At 44.6% G+C, this 14678-nt stretch overlaps 1 protein-coding gene across 4 annotated transcripts in view; it reads left to right on the forward strand.

Moving 5' to 3' along the window:
- The window catches only part of Rrbp1 (ribosome binding protein 1), a 67861-nt gene that overhangs the window by 19181 nt on the left and 34002 nt on the right, over window positions 1-14678 (forward strand). For 3 of the 4 annotated variants that reach the window (XM_076851489.2, XM_076851493.2, XM_076851490.2), the window contains exon 2: window positions 4000-6322. In XM_076851489.2, coding sequence (XP_076707604.2) covers window positions 4021-6322 — 2302 coding nt within the window. In that variant the 5' untranslated portion in view covers window positions 4000-4020. The remainder of the gene's footprint in view (window positions 1-3999; window positions 6323-14678) is intronic. The other variant, XM_076851491.2, reaches the window with a different exon arrangement.

The raw sequence follows: 14678 nt of genomic DNA on the forward strand, positions 1-14678 counted from the left end.
GAGTGTACAGGTTGCAGAATCACATGGGTCATGCAGTCACGTATGTACACACAGCAATAATAATGTGTATCTCATTCTGCTGTCCTTCCTTTTCCCCATCCCTTCCCCTCCCCTCCCATCACTTCTCTCTACCCAACCTAAGGTGACGCTATTCTCTTTTTTTTCCTCACATCTTTATACGTGTATTTTGTATAACGATGAGGGTCTCCTTCCATCTTCCATGCGATTCCCCTTCTCCCTCCCTTTCCCTCCCACCTCTCTTCCCTATCTAGAGGTAATCTTCTTTCCATGCTCTTCATATTTTTCTTGCTCTTCTTTATTTTTGAACTCTTTCTGAAGTGCTTGTACCAGAAGTGTTTCAGATTTGGAATTTAAAAAAAATTTGGAATATTTGTTTATACATAATGAGAACTACTTAGGGATGGAGACCCAAGTCTAAATTTATTTATGTTTCCTGCACACTTTATTACACATGCAGCTTGAATATTATTTGTACAGTATTTTGAGTACACCTGTGTTTTGACAGAGACCATCATATGAGGTCGGGTGTGGAATTTTCCAGTTGTGGCATCATATTGTATTCAGAATTTCAGAATTTGGAGCATTTCATATTTTTGAGTTAGAAATGCTCAACCTTTATCTTAAGGGGAAAAAAAAAAGGAGATAATGATTCTGATATAGCCATATCTGTTTTCCTGCCATTCTGCTTTAGTTCTGTTTCTTTCTGTTAAGTCACCTTATGTCTAGGAAAAGGATATGGAGGCTTATCCTCTTTGACCATCCCTACCTGTAGCCATGGCTTCTCCCAGCATCCAGATGTGGTCTACCACAGAGCAGCTGAGACAAGCCCCAGGGAAGAATCATTCTCTTGGGACCCTAGAGTGCTCAGGGAGTTTCAGTCAGTGAGCGTGGGTGGCCCCTGCTTCTGGGTAGTCTCCTGACTCCTTCCCTCTTAGGGCCTTCATCTGTTTGCCTTACACTCTTTTAAGCCTACTCTCCAGAGAGAGTAAGAATACCTGTTTCACAAAAGTTTCTGGAATTGACACAATAGAGATACCTTGTATTATAGATAAGCACACTTTTGACTTAATTCTTTGCCCACCTAGGCGCGGCCCAGGGGAAAGCCCTGGAAGAGTTCTTACTGTGGGCCTCCTACCACAGTACAGATTTCAAAAGGGAAGCACTAGGGATGCTGGTCTTGAGAACATATTTGAGAGGCCCTATTGGCTTTATCATTTCTGGAAGTCATGCAGGATATGTGTAGCCACACCCAAGCAGACTCTCTGAGGCTGTACAGTCCTCTGCTGTGAACAGGCAGAACTGTCCACAATGATATTACCCTAGCCTTAAATGTTTCAGTGTATTTCTAAAGACTACGCTTTTCATTTTCCTGTGAAAGCTTGCTTTTCAAAAATTCTAACTCAGGAATTAGTGGTGGGGATGTAATTTCTTTTTAAAGCAACTCGTTTTGCAAAAGTTGGGAAGATACATTTGTACTGCTATAAAACATACATTTGTGTGTGCTGCAGAGGAAAAATATTCTCCTAAGTTTGCTTTTCTTGATTCTTAGCTCCCCACAGAGAATATATTTTTGTATCTCATGTTTGCCTATGTGGAGTCAGATTAAAGGCTAATTTTCCAGCCTTGGTTTTTCTGCTGGAGTTTAGAAGTTGGAGAACGTGAGGCTTCACAGAGCTGTACAGTCCTCTGCTGTGAACAGGCCCTGCTCTGTCAGTGGCCATTCACTGTGTTAGGGTCTGGTGACCAGTGCCAACTGCAGCTCCAGGAGAGGCCACCTCTCAAGTACATAGTTGTTGGGAAGCCACTTAAGGTTTATGGAGCCATAGCTAGGGTGACTCAGACCCCAGTGTTGGTCTGCCTTCAGAAAGGGGTATTTTGGAGGATTTTGGTCATCTGAATAGGAATATAGTGATTAGAATTTAGGTTTTATTTTATTTTATTTTTGCATGAATGCATCCACATTGGCAGAGTTCTGAGAGTTCCTTGTGAGGACTTGGCGTCAGTTGGTAGACACCTACCAAGAAATAAGGTTGACCCACAGCATTGCAAACCTTCTTGTCCTGCCCTTCTACCCACTGAACCCATCCAGGGCTGAGCAGGGTACAAGTCCCTTTTTAATGCCAAGTTTGGGGGAGTGTGTTCCTGGAAAGGCTCATTTGTGACAGCTTACCTTGACCGCCACATAAGAGAATGCCCTGGTGGTGCCCTGTGCTATTACTACTACAGCCAGAGGTCAGAATCCACTTGGAAACACAAATGCCATCTCATCCAGAGTTCGAAGGCCTCTAGGAGCTTACCTCAGACTTTATTTACAGAGGTGATGACTAGGGTGCAAAACTGTGCCTTGGCCCTGTGCAACCCAGAGTTCACAGTCTGTTGGAGAAGTCAGTGTTACAGCAGCTGCTGATGTTGTGATCACTATGAAAGTGTGCTGGGCAGCTTTTGTGAGGGAAGTATCAAAAACCCTCCTTAAGGGGCTTATCGGAAAGACAGTGAAATCCTGTGTTTGAACTGCAAGTAGAATGATTTGTCTTAGATATGATGCTGAGACATTTAAACACTGTCCTTTGCAGTCCCTTCTTTAAATCACCCTGTTGTCACAATTTGGCTTTTGGAATTGTTGTTTAGAAATTCCCACTTGATATTTCCATCCCTACACACACTCAGGAGGTGTTGGAATCTCAGCTTTTTGGAAGAGCAGTCTCAATGTCTGAGCCACCACCAGCCTAGACCCAGGTTCCGTGGTGTCTAAGAATCCTGGAGGGCAGTGTCCTCTTCTTTTCCTCTCCCTTTCTGGCCTTCCCTGTCCACTTTCCTTTTCTGTTTGCCTGTTCTGTTGCTAATCCTCTTTCAAAGGGGTTAGCTTTTTCTCTCTCTTTCTGGTTTAGTGGACTGAGAATTGATGATAGCATCAACATTAGTTAAAAGTTGAGTATCTATATACACTCCTTGGTTCCTTGGTGAAGTGGAACTAAATCTGGGCCATCAGCCAGAAAGGTCTGCACCCTGTTGCCTCTGGCCCCTCAGACTTTTTTTTCCCATAGGCAGCAGTGAGAATGGTGGGGTGTGTTGCCTGACAGAGGCCTGTTGATACTGTCCCCTCCCTTTGTGCAGCCTGAAGATGTGAAATTCCAACCCTGGAGTCTGGTGGGCTTTCCAAGACTTCCCCTCCTGCTTCCCAACTTGCAAATTATAGGCTTTCTGACTGCATGAGCTATTGTCGGCAAAAAGACATTTTCCTTCACTAAGTTCTTGATAACTGTTATAGGATTGTAATGCACAATTGTTTATTTTTACCCCAGTAGTGTTAGGGGTAAAAGGGAGGCAACAAAATAGAGATGGCATGCCAGTGGCCTGCTGGCCAAAATGTACACTGCTTTGATGTTTTTGAGTTTGCTCACATGGTATTTTTAAAATCAGTCAATTTCACATCAAGAGAAGAAGAAGAAAAGGATTTCTGCCTAATGTGAACAATTAGATCATCTCTCAACTCAGTACTCATATTTCTATGGCAGTCAGCTATGGCTGAGTGGCTTACCTACTACCTAATTTAGGCAGGGCGTTTTTCTCCACAGTCCCTACTACTCCCCACTGTCTCATATCTGGTTTTACTTGTGCTTAAGTGCATCTTTGACCCCTGCCATGGGGAACATCTTGAATTGGGATCATAGCTACGACTTGATCTTAATGTCTCCCGGGCATTAAGTACTCTGTTATAGATCTGCACTTTTCAATCTGTCTATTTTTTGCACCTCCCATCAATAAGAGAGATGCTCAGATCTTGGATAAAAATCGGTCTCTTCTAAAAAGGGGCAGGTAAGAATGTATGATACCAAAGATTGCCTGGGTTTGTTTCTAATCTGAATTTAGTCTGAAGAAAGAATTAGTGAAACCTTAGATTTGGTGACAGGGGTGGAGATGGAAATTGTCAAATGCTTCAGTTTCTCCAAAAAGTAATCAAATGTATGTATTTGGCAGGTGAAAAGAAAGCCAGCCAGGATGGATATTTACGACACTCAGACCTTGGGGGTTGTGGTCTTTGGTGGGTTCATGGTTGTTTCTGCCATCGGCATCTTCCTGGTGTCAACCTTCTCCATGAAGGAGACGTCGTATGAAGAAGCCCTAGCTAACCAACGCAAAGAGATGGCAAAAACACACCACCAGAAAGTAGAGAAAAAGAAGAAGGAGAAAACAGTGGAGAAGAAAGGAAAGACCAAGAAAAAGGAAGAGAAACCTAATGGGAAGATACCTGACCACGACCTGGCCCCCAATGTGACCATCCTCCTCAAAGAATCAGTGCGTGCACCTGAAATGACTTCGGCCCTGACCCAAGTCCAGTCCCCCATCGTTGTTGCCCCTATTGCTACAGTACCAGCCATGCCCCAAGAGAAGCCAGCTTCCTCCCCTAAGGACAGAAAGAAGAAGGAGAAAAAAGTGGCTAAAGTGGAACCAGCAGTCAGTTCTGTTGTGAATTCCATTCAGGTTCTTGCCTCCAAATCTGCCATCTTGGAAGCTTCCCCTAAGGAGGTGCCTATGGTTGTTGTGCCCCCAGTTGGCGCCAAGACCAGTGTCCCTGCCCTTGCTCAAGGCAAGAAGGCAGAAGGGGTCCAGAACCAGGGCAGAAAGGGGGAGGGAACCCCAAACCAGGGCAGGAAGGCAGAGGGAGCCCCAAACCAGAGCAAGAAAGCAGAAGGATCTCCAAATCAGAACAAGAAGGTAGAGGGTGCCCAGAACCAGGGCAAGAAGATGGATGGGACCCAGAACCAGGGCAGAAAAGGGGAGGGGACCCAGAACCAGGGCAGAAAGGGGGAGGGGATCCAGAACCAGGGCAAGAAGGGGGAAGGGACCCAGAACCAGGGCAAGAAGGCAGAGGGGACCCAGAACCAGGGAAAGAAGGTAGAAGGAACCCCAAACCAAGGTAAGAAGGCAGAGGGAACTCAGAACCAGGGCAAGAAGGGGGAGGGAACTCCAAACCAAGGTAAGAAGTTGGAGGGAGCCCAGAACCAGAGCAAGAAGGGGGAGGGAGCCCAGAACCAGGGAAAGAAAGGGGACGGGGCTCAGAACCAGGGCAAGAAAGGGGAGGGGGTTCAGAACCAGAGCAAGAAAGGAGATGGGGCTCAGAACCAGGGCAAGAAAGGGGAGGGGGTTCAGAACCAGAGCAAGAAAGGAGATGGGGTTCAGAACCAGGGTAAGAAAGGGGATGGGGCCCAGAACCAGGGAAAGAAGGGAGAAGGGGACCAGAACCAGGGCAAGAAGGGGGAGGGGGACCAGAACCAGGGCAAGAAGGGGGATGGGGCCCAGAACCAGGGCAAGAAGGGGGATGGGGCCCAGAACCAGGGCAAGAAGGGGGATGGGGCCCAGAACCAGGGGAAGAAGGGGGAAGGGACCCAGAACCAGGGGAAGAAGGGGGATGGGGTCCAGAACCAGGGCAAGAAGGGGGATGGGGCCCAGAACCAGGGCAAGAAGGGGGATGGGGCCCAGAACCAGGGCAAGAAGGGGGATGGGGCCCAGAACCAGGGCAAGAAGGGGGATGGGGCCCAGAACCAGGGGAAGAAGGGGGATGGGGTCCAGAACCAGGGGAAGAAGGGGGATGGGGCCCAGAACCAGGGTAAAATATTGGAGGGAACACCAAACCAGGGCAAGAAGGTTGAGGGGGCCCAGAATCAGGGCAAAAAGGGAGAGGGATCCCAGAACCAGGGTAAAAAAGCGGAGGGGGCTCAGAACCAGGGCAAAAAGGTAGAGGGAACGCCAAACCAGGGCAAGAAGGGAGAGGGAGCCCAAAACCAGGGCAAGAAGGGAGAGGGGCCCCCAAACCAGGGCAAGAAAGGGGAGGGGGCCCAGAATCAGAACAAAAAGGGGGAGGGGGCTCCTAACCAAGGCAAAAATACAGAGGGGAGCCCCAACCAGGGCAGAAAGGGAGAGGGAGCCCCTAACCAGGGCAAAAAGGCAGAAGGGACCCCTAACCAAGGCAAAAAGGCACAGGGGACCACCAACCAGGGCAAAAAAACAGATTCAGTTCCTAATCAGGGCACAAAGGCAGAGAGTGTCACGAACCAGGGGAAAAAAGCTGAAGGAACCCCTAATCAAAGCAGAAAGACAGAAGGAACTCCCAACCAGGGCAAAAAGGCAGAAGGGTCTCCCAACCAGGGCAAAAAGATGGATGTAGCTGCCAATCAGGGTAAAAAGTCAGAGTCAGTTCCTGTCCAAGGTAAAAATGCAGACATGGTCCAGGGCCAGGAGGCACCAAAGCAAGAGGCTCCTGCAAAGAAGAAATCTGGTTCAAAGAAAAAAGGTGAGCCTGGTAAGTGACTCTGGTCTCTTTGTGACCTTGGAGGGAAAAGCTGTCTATATATGGTTTGTGGATTCCCTTGAGGAGCCATCTGTAACCGTCAGCTTTTGCCACAATAAGACCCTGTAACAAACATCCCCCAAATTTAATGGCTTACAACAGCAGTCATTTACCCTTCTTCATACTGCTGTGAGTTGGCTGGAGGTTGGCTGGGGTGTCTTGGCTTGGAGGTTCTGCTTCAAGCTGTGGTCTAACTGGGTCAGCTCCTTGCTGCAAGTTGAGCTCAGGTCTGGTCCTCATGTGTTAATTCTGAGGCCTGGGCTGGGGATTCAGTGGCTCTTCAGGGTAAAGGGACAAAAGGGCATTTCAAGTAGAAACATATCTATCCTGGGATCATTGGCCAGGGAAAATCATGTGACTGAGCCTGAATCAAGGGGCAGGGAGTCCGCTCTGTCTCCAGTGAGAAGGACTGCAAAGTGATATTGGATAGGGGATTTGAAGAATGAGGAATAGTCTACATAGGACTGTGTCTTGACAAGTCTGTCTTAAATATCCGACTGTATTCTGTCAGACTGTTCTTTGTTCTTATTTCACCTGATGCTTTTGTATAGCTTTATGCATTTATATATATTTGTTGGGTTAATAGCAGTAGAGTAATGTTCTTAAGGTGCAGTCACATTCTTCCATATTGCTCCAACCTTCCTCTCTTCCCTGCTCCTACCCTAGTTATGTAATGGAAGTTTTATGGAACATTAGTGTAGGAATTGTTCATATAGACAGATATTAGATCATGTAGAGCATTAATTTGCCTTTACCTGTGTAGTGCATACTAGTAGAGAAATTGGACCAGAGTGCATCACTCATTTGATTTCACTTTGTCTCCTCCTCCTCCTCCCCCTCCACTTCTTTCCTCCTCCTGTGTTTGAATAGCCATTGACAGATTGGAAAATTAATTCTGTTTGTCTTAAGGAAAGGTATCTTAGGGCATTTGAAGGTGTGAACCTGTGTCATGTAGCATAGGGCCCTCTTGTTTTTAAAAAGTTGAATTTTCCTATTTTGCTCCTCTGTTGAACTTTGTTCCCTTTCTCAGGTCTCCCCCAACTCCAGTTTCTGATGGGACATTTCCTCGGAGTATATGAGGAAACTCATCCCACATGACTGGCTCTGGGACCTGCTCGGCATCAAGAGGCCCACCTGGGTCAGGTTGGCCTTTTAAGACCTTGACACTGAGGAACTGGGCTTTAGCTTACTTCCAAAAGCTGGAGAGTAGCATACTGCCCTTTCTTTAACATGATGTTTGTTCCACTGCACCCGCAGATAGGGATAGAGCTGAGAACTGGCTGGCATCAGATTTTTCCACATGGAGTTGTTTAGTGCTTCCTGTGCCCTGTGGTCATTATTAGGACTGGGATTATATGACTCAGTGATAGAGCACTTGGGAGCATGTACTGGGCCCTGGATTTATCCTCACCCCGCAAAAACAACAACATGGTCATTGTTACCTTGGATGGTTTTAGATGTTTGAAATAAGATGTGAAATAGAAATGTGGTGGTGATAATAATATTGGAAGGGAAGTTGAAATTACCCTAATTTGCCAAGTAATAAAGAACCTTGTAAGGAATGAGACTTACGTGTGATCTGTCTAAATCTATGCAACAGCTTGATTGAGGTGAAAAGAAAATTTGAACCAGGAAAATAACTACCATGATCCTGATAAGAAAGATTAAATATTATAGATAAAATGGTAGTTATTTCAAGTTAACTTATGGTCTCCTGTTAAGCTTTCAATGAGCTATCCCCCTCTAACTTGACAAAAGTTGTAAAAGCTCCATCTGAGGGGAAAAAGGTAAGAACAGTGAATAGATTTTTTAAAATAGCATTTATAAGGCCTGTCCTGTCTGCTATGGGAACATTTCTCCCAAATATTGTGACTATAAGTAGGGAAGTAGAATGGTCCAGAAATCAACTTTGTCACCCCTGAGAACATACATGAGGGATGCATCAGATTTTAGTAGGAAAGAAAAATGTTCAGTGAATGATTTTGAACACCATGTTCATTAAAACTTACTTACTCCCCCCCTTAAACTTACCCTTTCTAAAACTTTAAAGTTTAGATAAAATAGATTTAATTTTAAAAGAAATTAATATTGATCTGCCCAGATGGTGGAAGACAGTACAAGGTTGTAATGAGAGGTGGGTGTGGGGGAACTTGACTGCACAGATGGCCAGGTGGGATTGTCAGTACCATCAGGAAAAGACAAAGGGGGAAATGGGCAACTGGTGTGACACTGGAAACGTAAGGCAGATTTCTTTTTTCTTCAGAGTCTAGAAACATGGGGAAAGTACTTTTTTGTATTTTTCATTTTTCTGAATTTGCACTGTGCATTTTCTGCTATTTTCTCATGGTTGGTGGATGCAGGCCATCTCTTCCCCCACCCCCACCCCCTGCCCAGCCCTCCCCCCACAAAAAAATATCCTTGAAGGTCCTGAATGTTTCTCCTCCTGCAGTTCTTCTCAAATTTGATATTCAGACCATCCCCTGGGGGTCTTGTTAAGATAAAGATGGCCTTCCATGCTGTACTCTTTACCAGTTCCCAGGAGATGCTTCTTACCCCAGGCCTACACACAGGCTAGGAGGGACCTTTTCATATATCAGACAGTTTTGAAAATTCACAATATTCAAATAAAATAAACTTTATTTGAAATGATTACTTCAAGCAAGAAAACATGGCTGTGGTTAAAAAGATTGTGGCATTGTGAATTGTATGACCCTTTTGAAAAGCAGTTTAGCAAAATATATCAAGAGCTTTTGGAGGGGCTTGTCGTTTTCTTCTACTCCTGAGACTCTCCTCTGAGCAAAAAGTGTAAGCTGTGGCAGAGAGGGTTTGTGGTTAGTGGCCCTGACTGCCTGGGGACTCAGTACATTCATTCTGCCCACCTGGACACAGAGCAGCCACCAACAGTGATGGGTGTGAATATTCCACCGTGACATGCAGAAACTTTACAGCATGATTTTCATTTGAAAAAAGTAGCATACCAGATTTTTTTAGACAACATAATAATATAAAACAAAGACATTAGATGAGTGATACTGATAAAAAAAATAAGGAAATGTATAGTCTTCCCTCCATGACTAAGGGGATTGATTCCAAGACTATCCCCTGTGTATTTCAGACTCTCTGGATGTTTAAGACCTTTATATAAAATGACTTAGAATTTGCATTGTCCTGTATATTTTCTTATTATTTTGTTTTTATGGTGCTAGTGCCTCATGTATGCTAGGCAAGGGTTGTACCACTGAGCTGTACCCCCAGCTTTCCCACAATACTTTAAATCATTTCTAGATTACTTAAACCTAATACAGTATAAATGCTATGTAAATAATTGGTTGAATTCGTGAATGAGGAACCTGTGGATTCAGAGTACTGACTTTCCACATTGAGAAGTCCAGTTGTCTTCTGATTTTTTTTTTTTTTTGCAATGTAATAATATTTTATTCTTCAGAGAAGTCAGAAAGTAGTAACCTTGAAGAAGGATCTTGTGGCTGTAACAGTGCCCCCTGAAGTTGAAAATACTTGTGTGGAAGGCCTTTGATAATTTTCTGTGCAAGGCCACATGGGACAGAAATTCTAATGAGCTGTTGTAGTAGATAATTTCCTATTAAAATCCTTCTTATTTAATGACCTTTTAAATTATTTTAGGGGCATAAAATTGGGTCTTGATATATTATCTTAAATTCTTTGTTCATCATTCCAAAAGAACAAAAACAAAAAACACAACTCCAGCAATAATGACACTTCCAGATGTGAAAACAATCCAGAGATACCTGGATGTCAGAGGCAGGTGGAACTGCTTTTCTTGCATCCGGTAAACCCTCTAGATATAGCTTAGCATGTCAGGCCTCTGCAGTGGATTTATCTTAGTAGTTGTGGTGAAATGCAGAGAAGGACCCTTGAGTAGGAGTCATAGAAGATGACCCAAGAGGGTGAAAGTCCATATTATCAAAGGCTGGGAGAGGCCACCCAGAATTGTCATTAAGGGAAAATGGCCTTAATGACTGGGTCAAGAGCTCTAGCTGTACTAAGGAGACCCTCTTGAAATTTTCAAGCAGTGTAAGCTCAGGACAGATGAAAGGAGGCATTTATGAACTTGGAAGGGAGTCATTAGCCAACACACATTGATGGGTGGTAAGTCCTGAAGTTCCAGGTGCTGCCTAATTGACAAGAGCATGTATTCAGTAGATTATTTTTCCATAGAATTAGAACAGTGTATTAGAAAGTCTCCAAGGTGAGTATTTCAGGCCATACTTTGTGAAGACCAACACCAGGTAGATGATTTGCTACAGAGTATTGGCCTTTCTCTAGGTCAGGAACTCTTGTGTGCCTGTTTAATATGCCTGAAGTTCTGTTGCTTCCGGTAGATGTCTTCTGTTCTTTATGGGAAGGAAGATTCAGAATTCTTGCTTTTCCTTTTCCTTTTTTTAAATGTATGTGTTTGTGTGTGTGTGTACACACACACACACACACACACACACACACACACATTTAGGATCAACCTCAGGGCCTTACACATGTTAGCTAGGCATGTGCTTTTATCACGGAATGAGGTCTACAGCCTCTATTTTTGTTTTTTAAATTTTAATTATTTTTAGTCATACATGACAGCAGAATGTATTTTGACATATAATACATACATGGAATGTACATACATCAATTATGTTGTCTATTCTGCCGCCCTTCCTATCCCCCCTACTCCTCCCCTCCTCTCCCATCCTTTCTCTCTATCCAATCTAATGTGACACACTTTTTTTTTCTCATTACACATCATATATGTATTCTGTATAACAATGAGGTTCTCCTTCCATCTTCTGTGCAACTCCCCTTCTCCCTCCCATTCCCTCCCACCTCTCTTCCCTATTTAGTGGTAGTCTTCTTCTCATGCTCTTCCTCCCTATCCCATTTTGAGTCACTCCAGCCTCTATTTTTAAAATTTTGAGTCAGGGTCTACTAAGTTGCGCAGGTTGGTCTTGAATTTCCAGTCCCCTTGCCTCAGCCTCCAAGGCACCACGCCTTGCAGAATTCTTGCTTTTAATGCTCAAAACTCAGCTTCTGCTCCTACCATGGACAGAGTGGCCCATACCCCACGTCCCTGCAATGGTGAGAATCTCCTCAGCTTCCTGACTTACACTCAGGATGTGGCAGACTTTGAGTCCCTGGAATGACAGAAGCTGAGTATCTCCTAGGTGGAGGGCAGGGAAGGAGGTGCTGCTGTGATGTGAGGAGGTTGGCATGCATTAAATGGAGGTGTCCATAGCTAGTCTGTGTGGATAGTGATGGAGGTTAAGGATCATGTCTTTTTACTGTATCCATTAGTTATATTGTCCGACCCCATGTGGCCATCATTAAACCAAAGCAGGAAAGAACATGTTCAGGAGTTACTGTTTTTTTAATTGAATGGTGTACTTTTCTCTGGTCTGTGATGATGTTATCTAAGAATGTCCAAAGCAAGTGGAGGTCTCTACTGACTATGGGTTATGAGGTTAACATGGTGAATATATGTAGAATGCTTTGTCTGGTTTTCTTGGGGCCAGGCTGTCCCTGACTAGATGACCCATTTGAATTTGCCTCATACGGACTCTCTCAAAGTCTGCTTATTCCTCAGCACAGATGCATTTTCCACTCTTTCTAGCTGAAGGGCTCCAGGAACATTTCTTAATTTTTGCGTGTCTGTCTTCCTCCTGCTAATAGCACAGGAGGGGGACCCACCCCCAGCAACTGACAGGTAGTGGGGGCGAGAAGGGCAAGGTGAGCTGTTGGCATAGTGCCTACATCTTTGCAGCTATGTATAGGATAGAGGTCCCAGGGTGTGCTTAGTGAAGTGTGTGCCTTTTCCCTCACAGTCAGTTTAGGTTTTCCTTCTTACAAATATGCGAGAAACACCAAAGAAACATGGGACAGAGAGGACATTTGCTATAAATGACAGAATTCCGGTTCAGGCCTTGCTCTGTGAAGACCCACTTCAGGTGGGTGATGTGCTTCGGAGTACTGGCCATTTTCCATCACGTTGGCCTTTCTCCAGGCCAGGAACTCTCGGTCATTTGCAGTGATGTTCCCACCTTGTCCAGCGTTCCCTTAGAGTTTTTTCTTCATCTTCAGCCGTGCTTTTGTGAAGCACTGTGACTGAGGGTTTGAAGAACCAATCTGAATTGATGGTGCAGATTTTTACCAGAGACTTATGGAATTGGTCTCCACTTCTTGCCATTACATCTTGTACATGGAGTTTAGTGTACCAGAATTAATCTGATTTATTTGCAGCTGTGACTGTTGGAAGGGGAGCAGTCATAAATGAGAAGCAGGCTTTAGTGTTTCCATGCAGTTAGACACGTGTTCCTCCTTTTGTTGGTAAGGCTGTGGTCAGCTCCAACTGGCCTGCCCTTGGCCTCCTTGCCCCTTAGCTGAGACTGAACTTCCGTCCATCCAGAGCCTGTCTGCACTCTAGAGGCCACATGTGGCCAACCAAGGGGAACTGTAGACAGAACTCCTGGTGGGCTGATTGGCCCTGGGTGTTCAGAATTTCAGGCAGGACAGGGTGAAGTGGCCTGGTGACCATGCTTCTGGGATCAGGGAGATGAATGGGCATTGGGTTCTGGATTACTGGTGTGGAGCAGACTGGGAAGGGAGCTCTTCCCACGTATCTAGGACACCTTTACTTGGGCAGGTAAAGGATCCAGGGATCCTTTAACAGTTTACAACAGAGTGTGAAGGTCTAGATCTGTTCTATCCACTGTGAGAGCTACTAGTCACACAGGCCATTTAAATTGTCATTTAAATCAGTCAAAAGTAAATAAAATTAAGGATTCAATTCCTTAGTGGCACTAGCCACACCCTAAGTACTTAGTAGTCAGGCGTGGCCAGTGGCTGCCCTTTTAGTGCAAAGAAAGAACATCTCCATCAGACAGAGAGTCTGGTTAGACAGCCCTGCTGTGAACAAGAGCTATTTGGAGGGAGATGGCCTTTTGTGTCACCTTCAGGTGGCCCTGTGAAGACAGAAATGTCTTTGCCAGCCCTGTGTTGGAATCATACATGGCTCCTTTCCTCTTGATTTGGGCTGTCTGTTGTCCTCTGTATCACAGTGGGTGCTATGAGTGAGGTCCCAGTACAGAACCAGCATTGGAGCTGCTGGGGTCTATCAGAAACTGGTGTTGCTTTCTTGGTCTTATCTAGCACCTGGTAAGTGGGGGGCTCTTGCTGACAGGTGCCCCAGAAGAGACCTAGCAGGTGTAGAGGCAGACATAGGGCATGATTCTGCAGGCCTAAGTTGGAACTCTTCCAGAACGTCTGTTCTGATTTTCCTACAAGAGCAGACCGGGGTCATGTGACAGGTTTTTACCACTTGTTCATGGCTGTAATTTGACAGTGAACACCTGCCTTCCTAATCCTTGCTTCTTAAAATTTATTATTACATAAATGTTTCCGGAAAACAGGATTTCAAAAGTATAGAGGCAAGGAAGGTGAAAATTGAGTCTTCCCACTTCATGCCTATCACCACCCTCTTCCTACTGGAGACCCTACTCGTTACATGCAAACAGTGGTTTACACAGCTTAAAAAAAACTGCTGTCTGTTTAACAGTGTATTGGTGACATCTTTCCACACTGCAGTTGCAAAATGGCCACATTCAGCTGCATAACATTCTGAAGCATGAATGTATCGTAATTTATTTAAATGATGCTTAAGTAGTGTGCAGGCTTTTTTGGCTGCTAAAATTAATGCTGCAGTGATGTACATATATTGCTGTATGAGTGTCTATAAAGTAAATTCCTAGAAGTGTAATTGCTGAGTCAAAGGTGGGTACATTTTTAATTTAGGAAGATGGTATTGCATTGCTCTCCAAAAACATTTTGCAGTTTATGATGAGAGGCCAGCACGATTGTTTTCTGAGTTAATCACTGCTTACATGGTCTTTGTTATGGCACTGTGGAAAGGGCTGTAAGTTCAGTGGGGAGCATCATAAACCCAGCATGGAGTGAGCAAAAACATTGGTCTATGAAACAAAAAGTTTGGAGTCTTTTTTAATTGTTTAGAGAAAAGAGAATTGGCAGAATCCTAAAGTAGAAATTCCCCAGAACTAAAGTGTCTTGTGTTTGGGGGTGCCATTACAGACCTTATCTGATAGCCCAGAACTTGTGCATAGCATATAAGGAAAGCCTAGTTTCTTGTACAGGAAGCGTATGTATATGGTTATGATTGTTTTTTAAAAATCTGTTTTTATCCTTGGAATTAGTCTTTGTCCTTGTAATTATGTCAGATTACCTCCTACCCTGAGCCCTGGGCTGTCGATTGCATCTTGGTGTTACACTATCGGGAGAA

The sequence above is a fragment of the Callospermophilus lateralis genome, chromosome 3 (assembly GCF_048772815.1).
Source record: "Callospermophilus lateralis isolate mCalLat2 chromosome 3, mCalLat2.hap1, whole genome shotgun sequence".
Taxonomy (NCBI): domain Eukaryota; kingdom Metazoa; phylum Chordata; class Mammalia; order Rodentia; family Sciuridae; genus Callospermophilus; species Callospermophilus lateralis.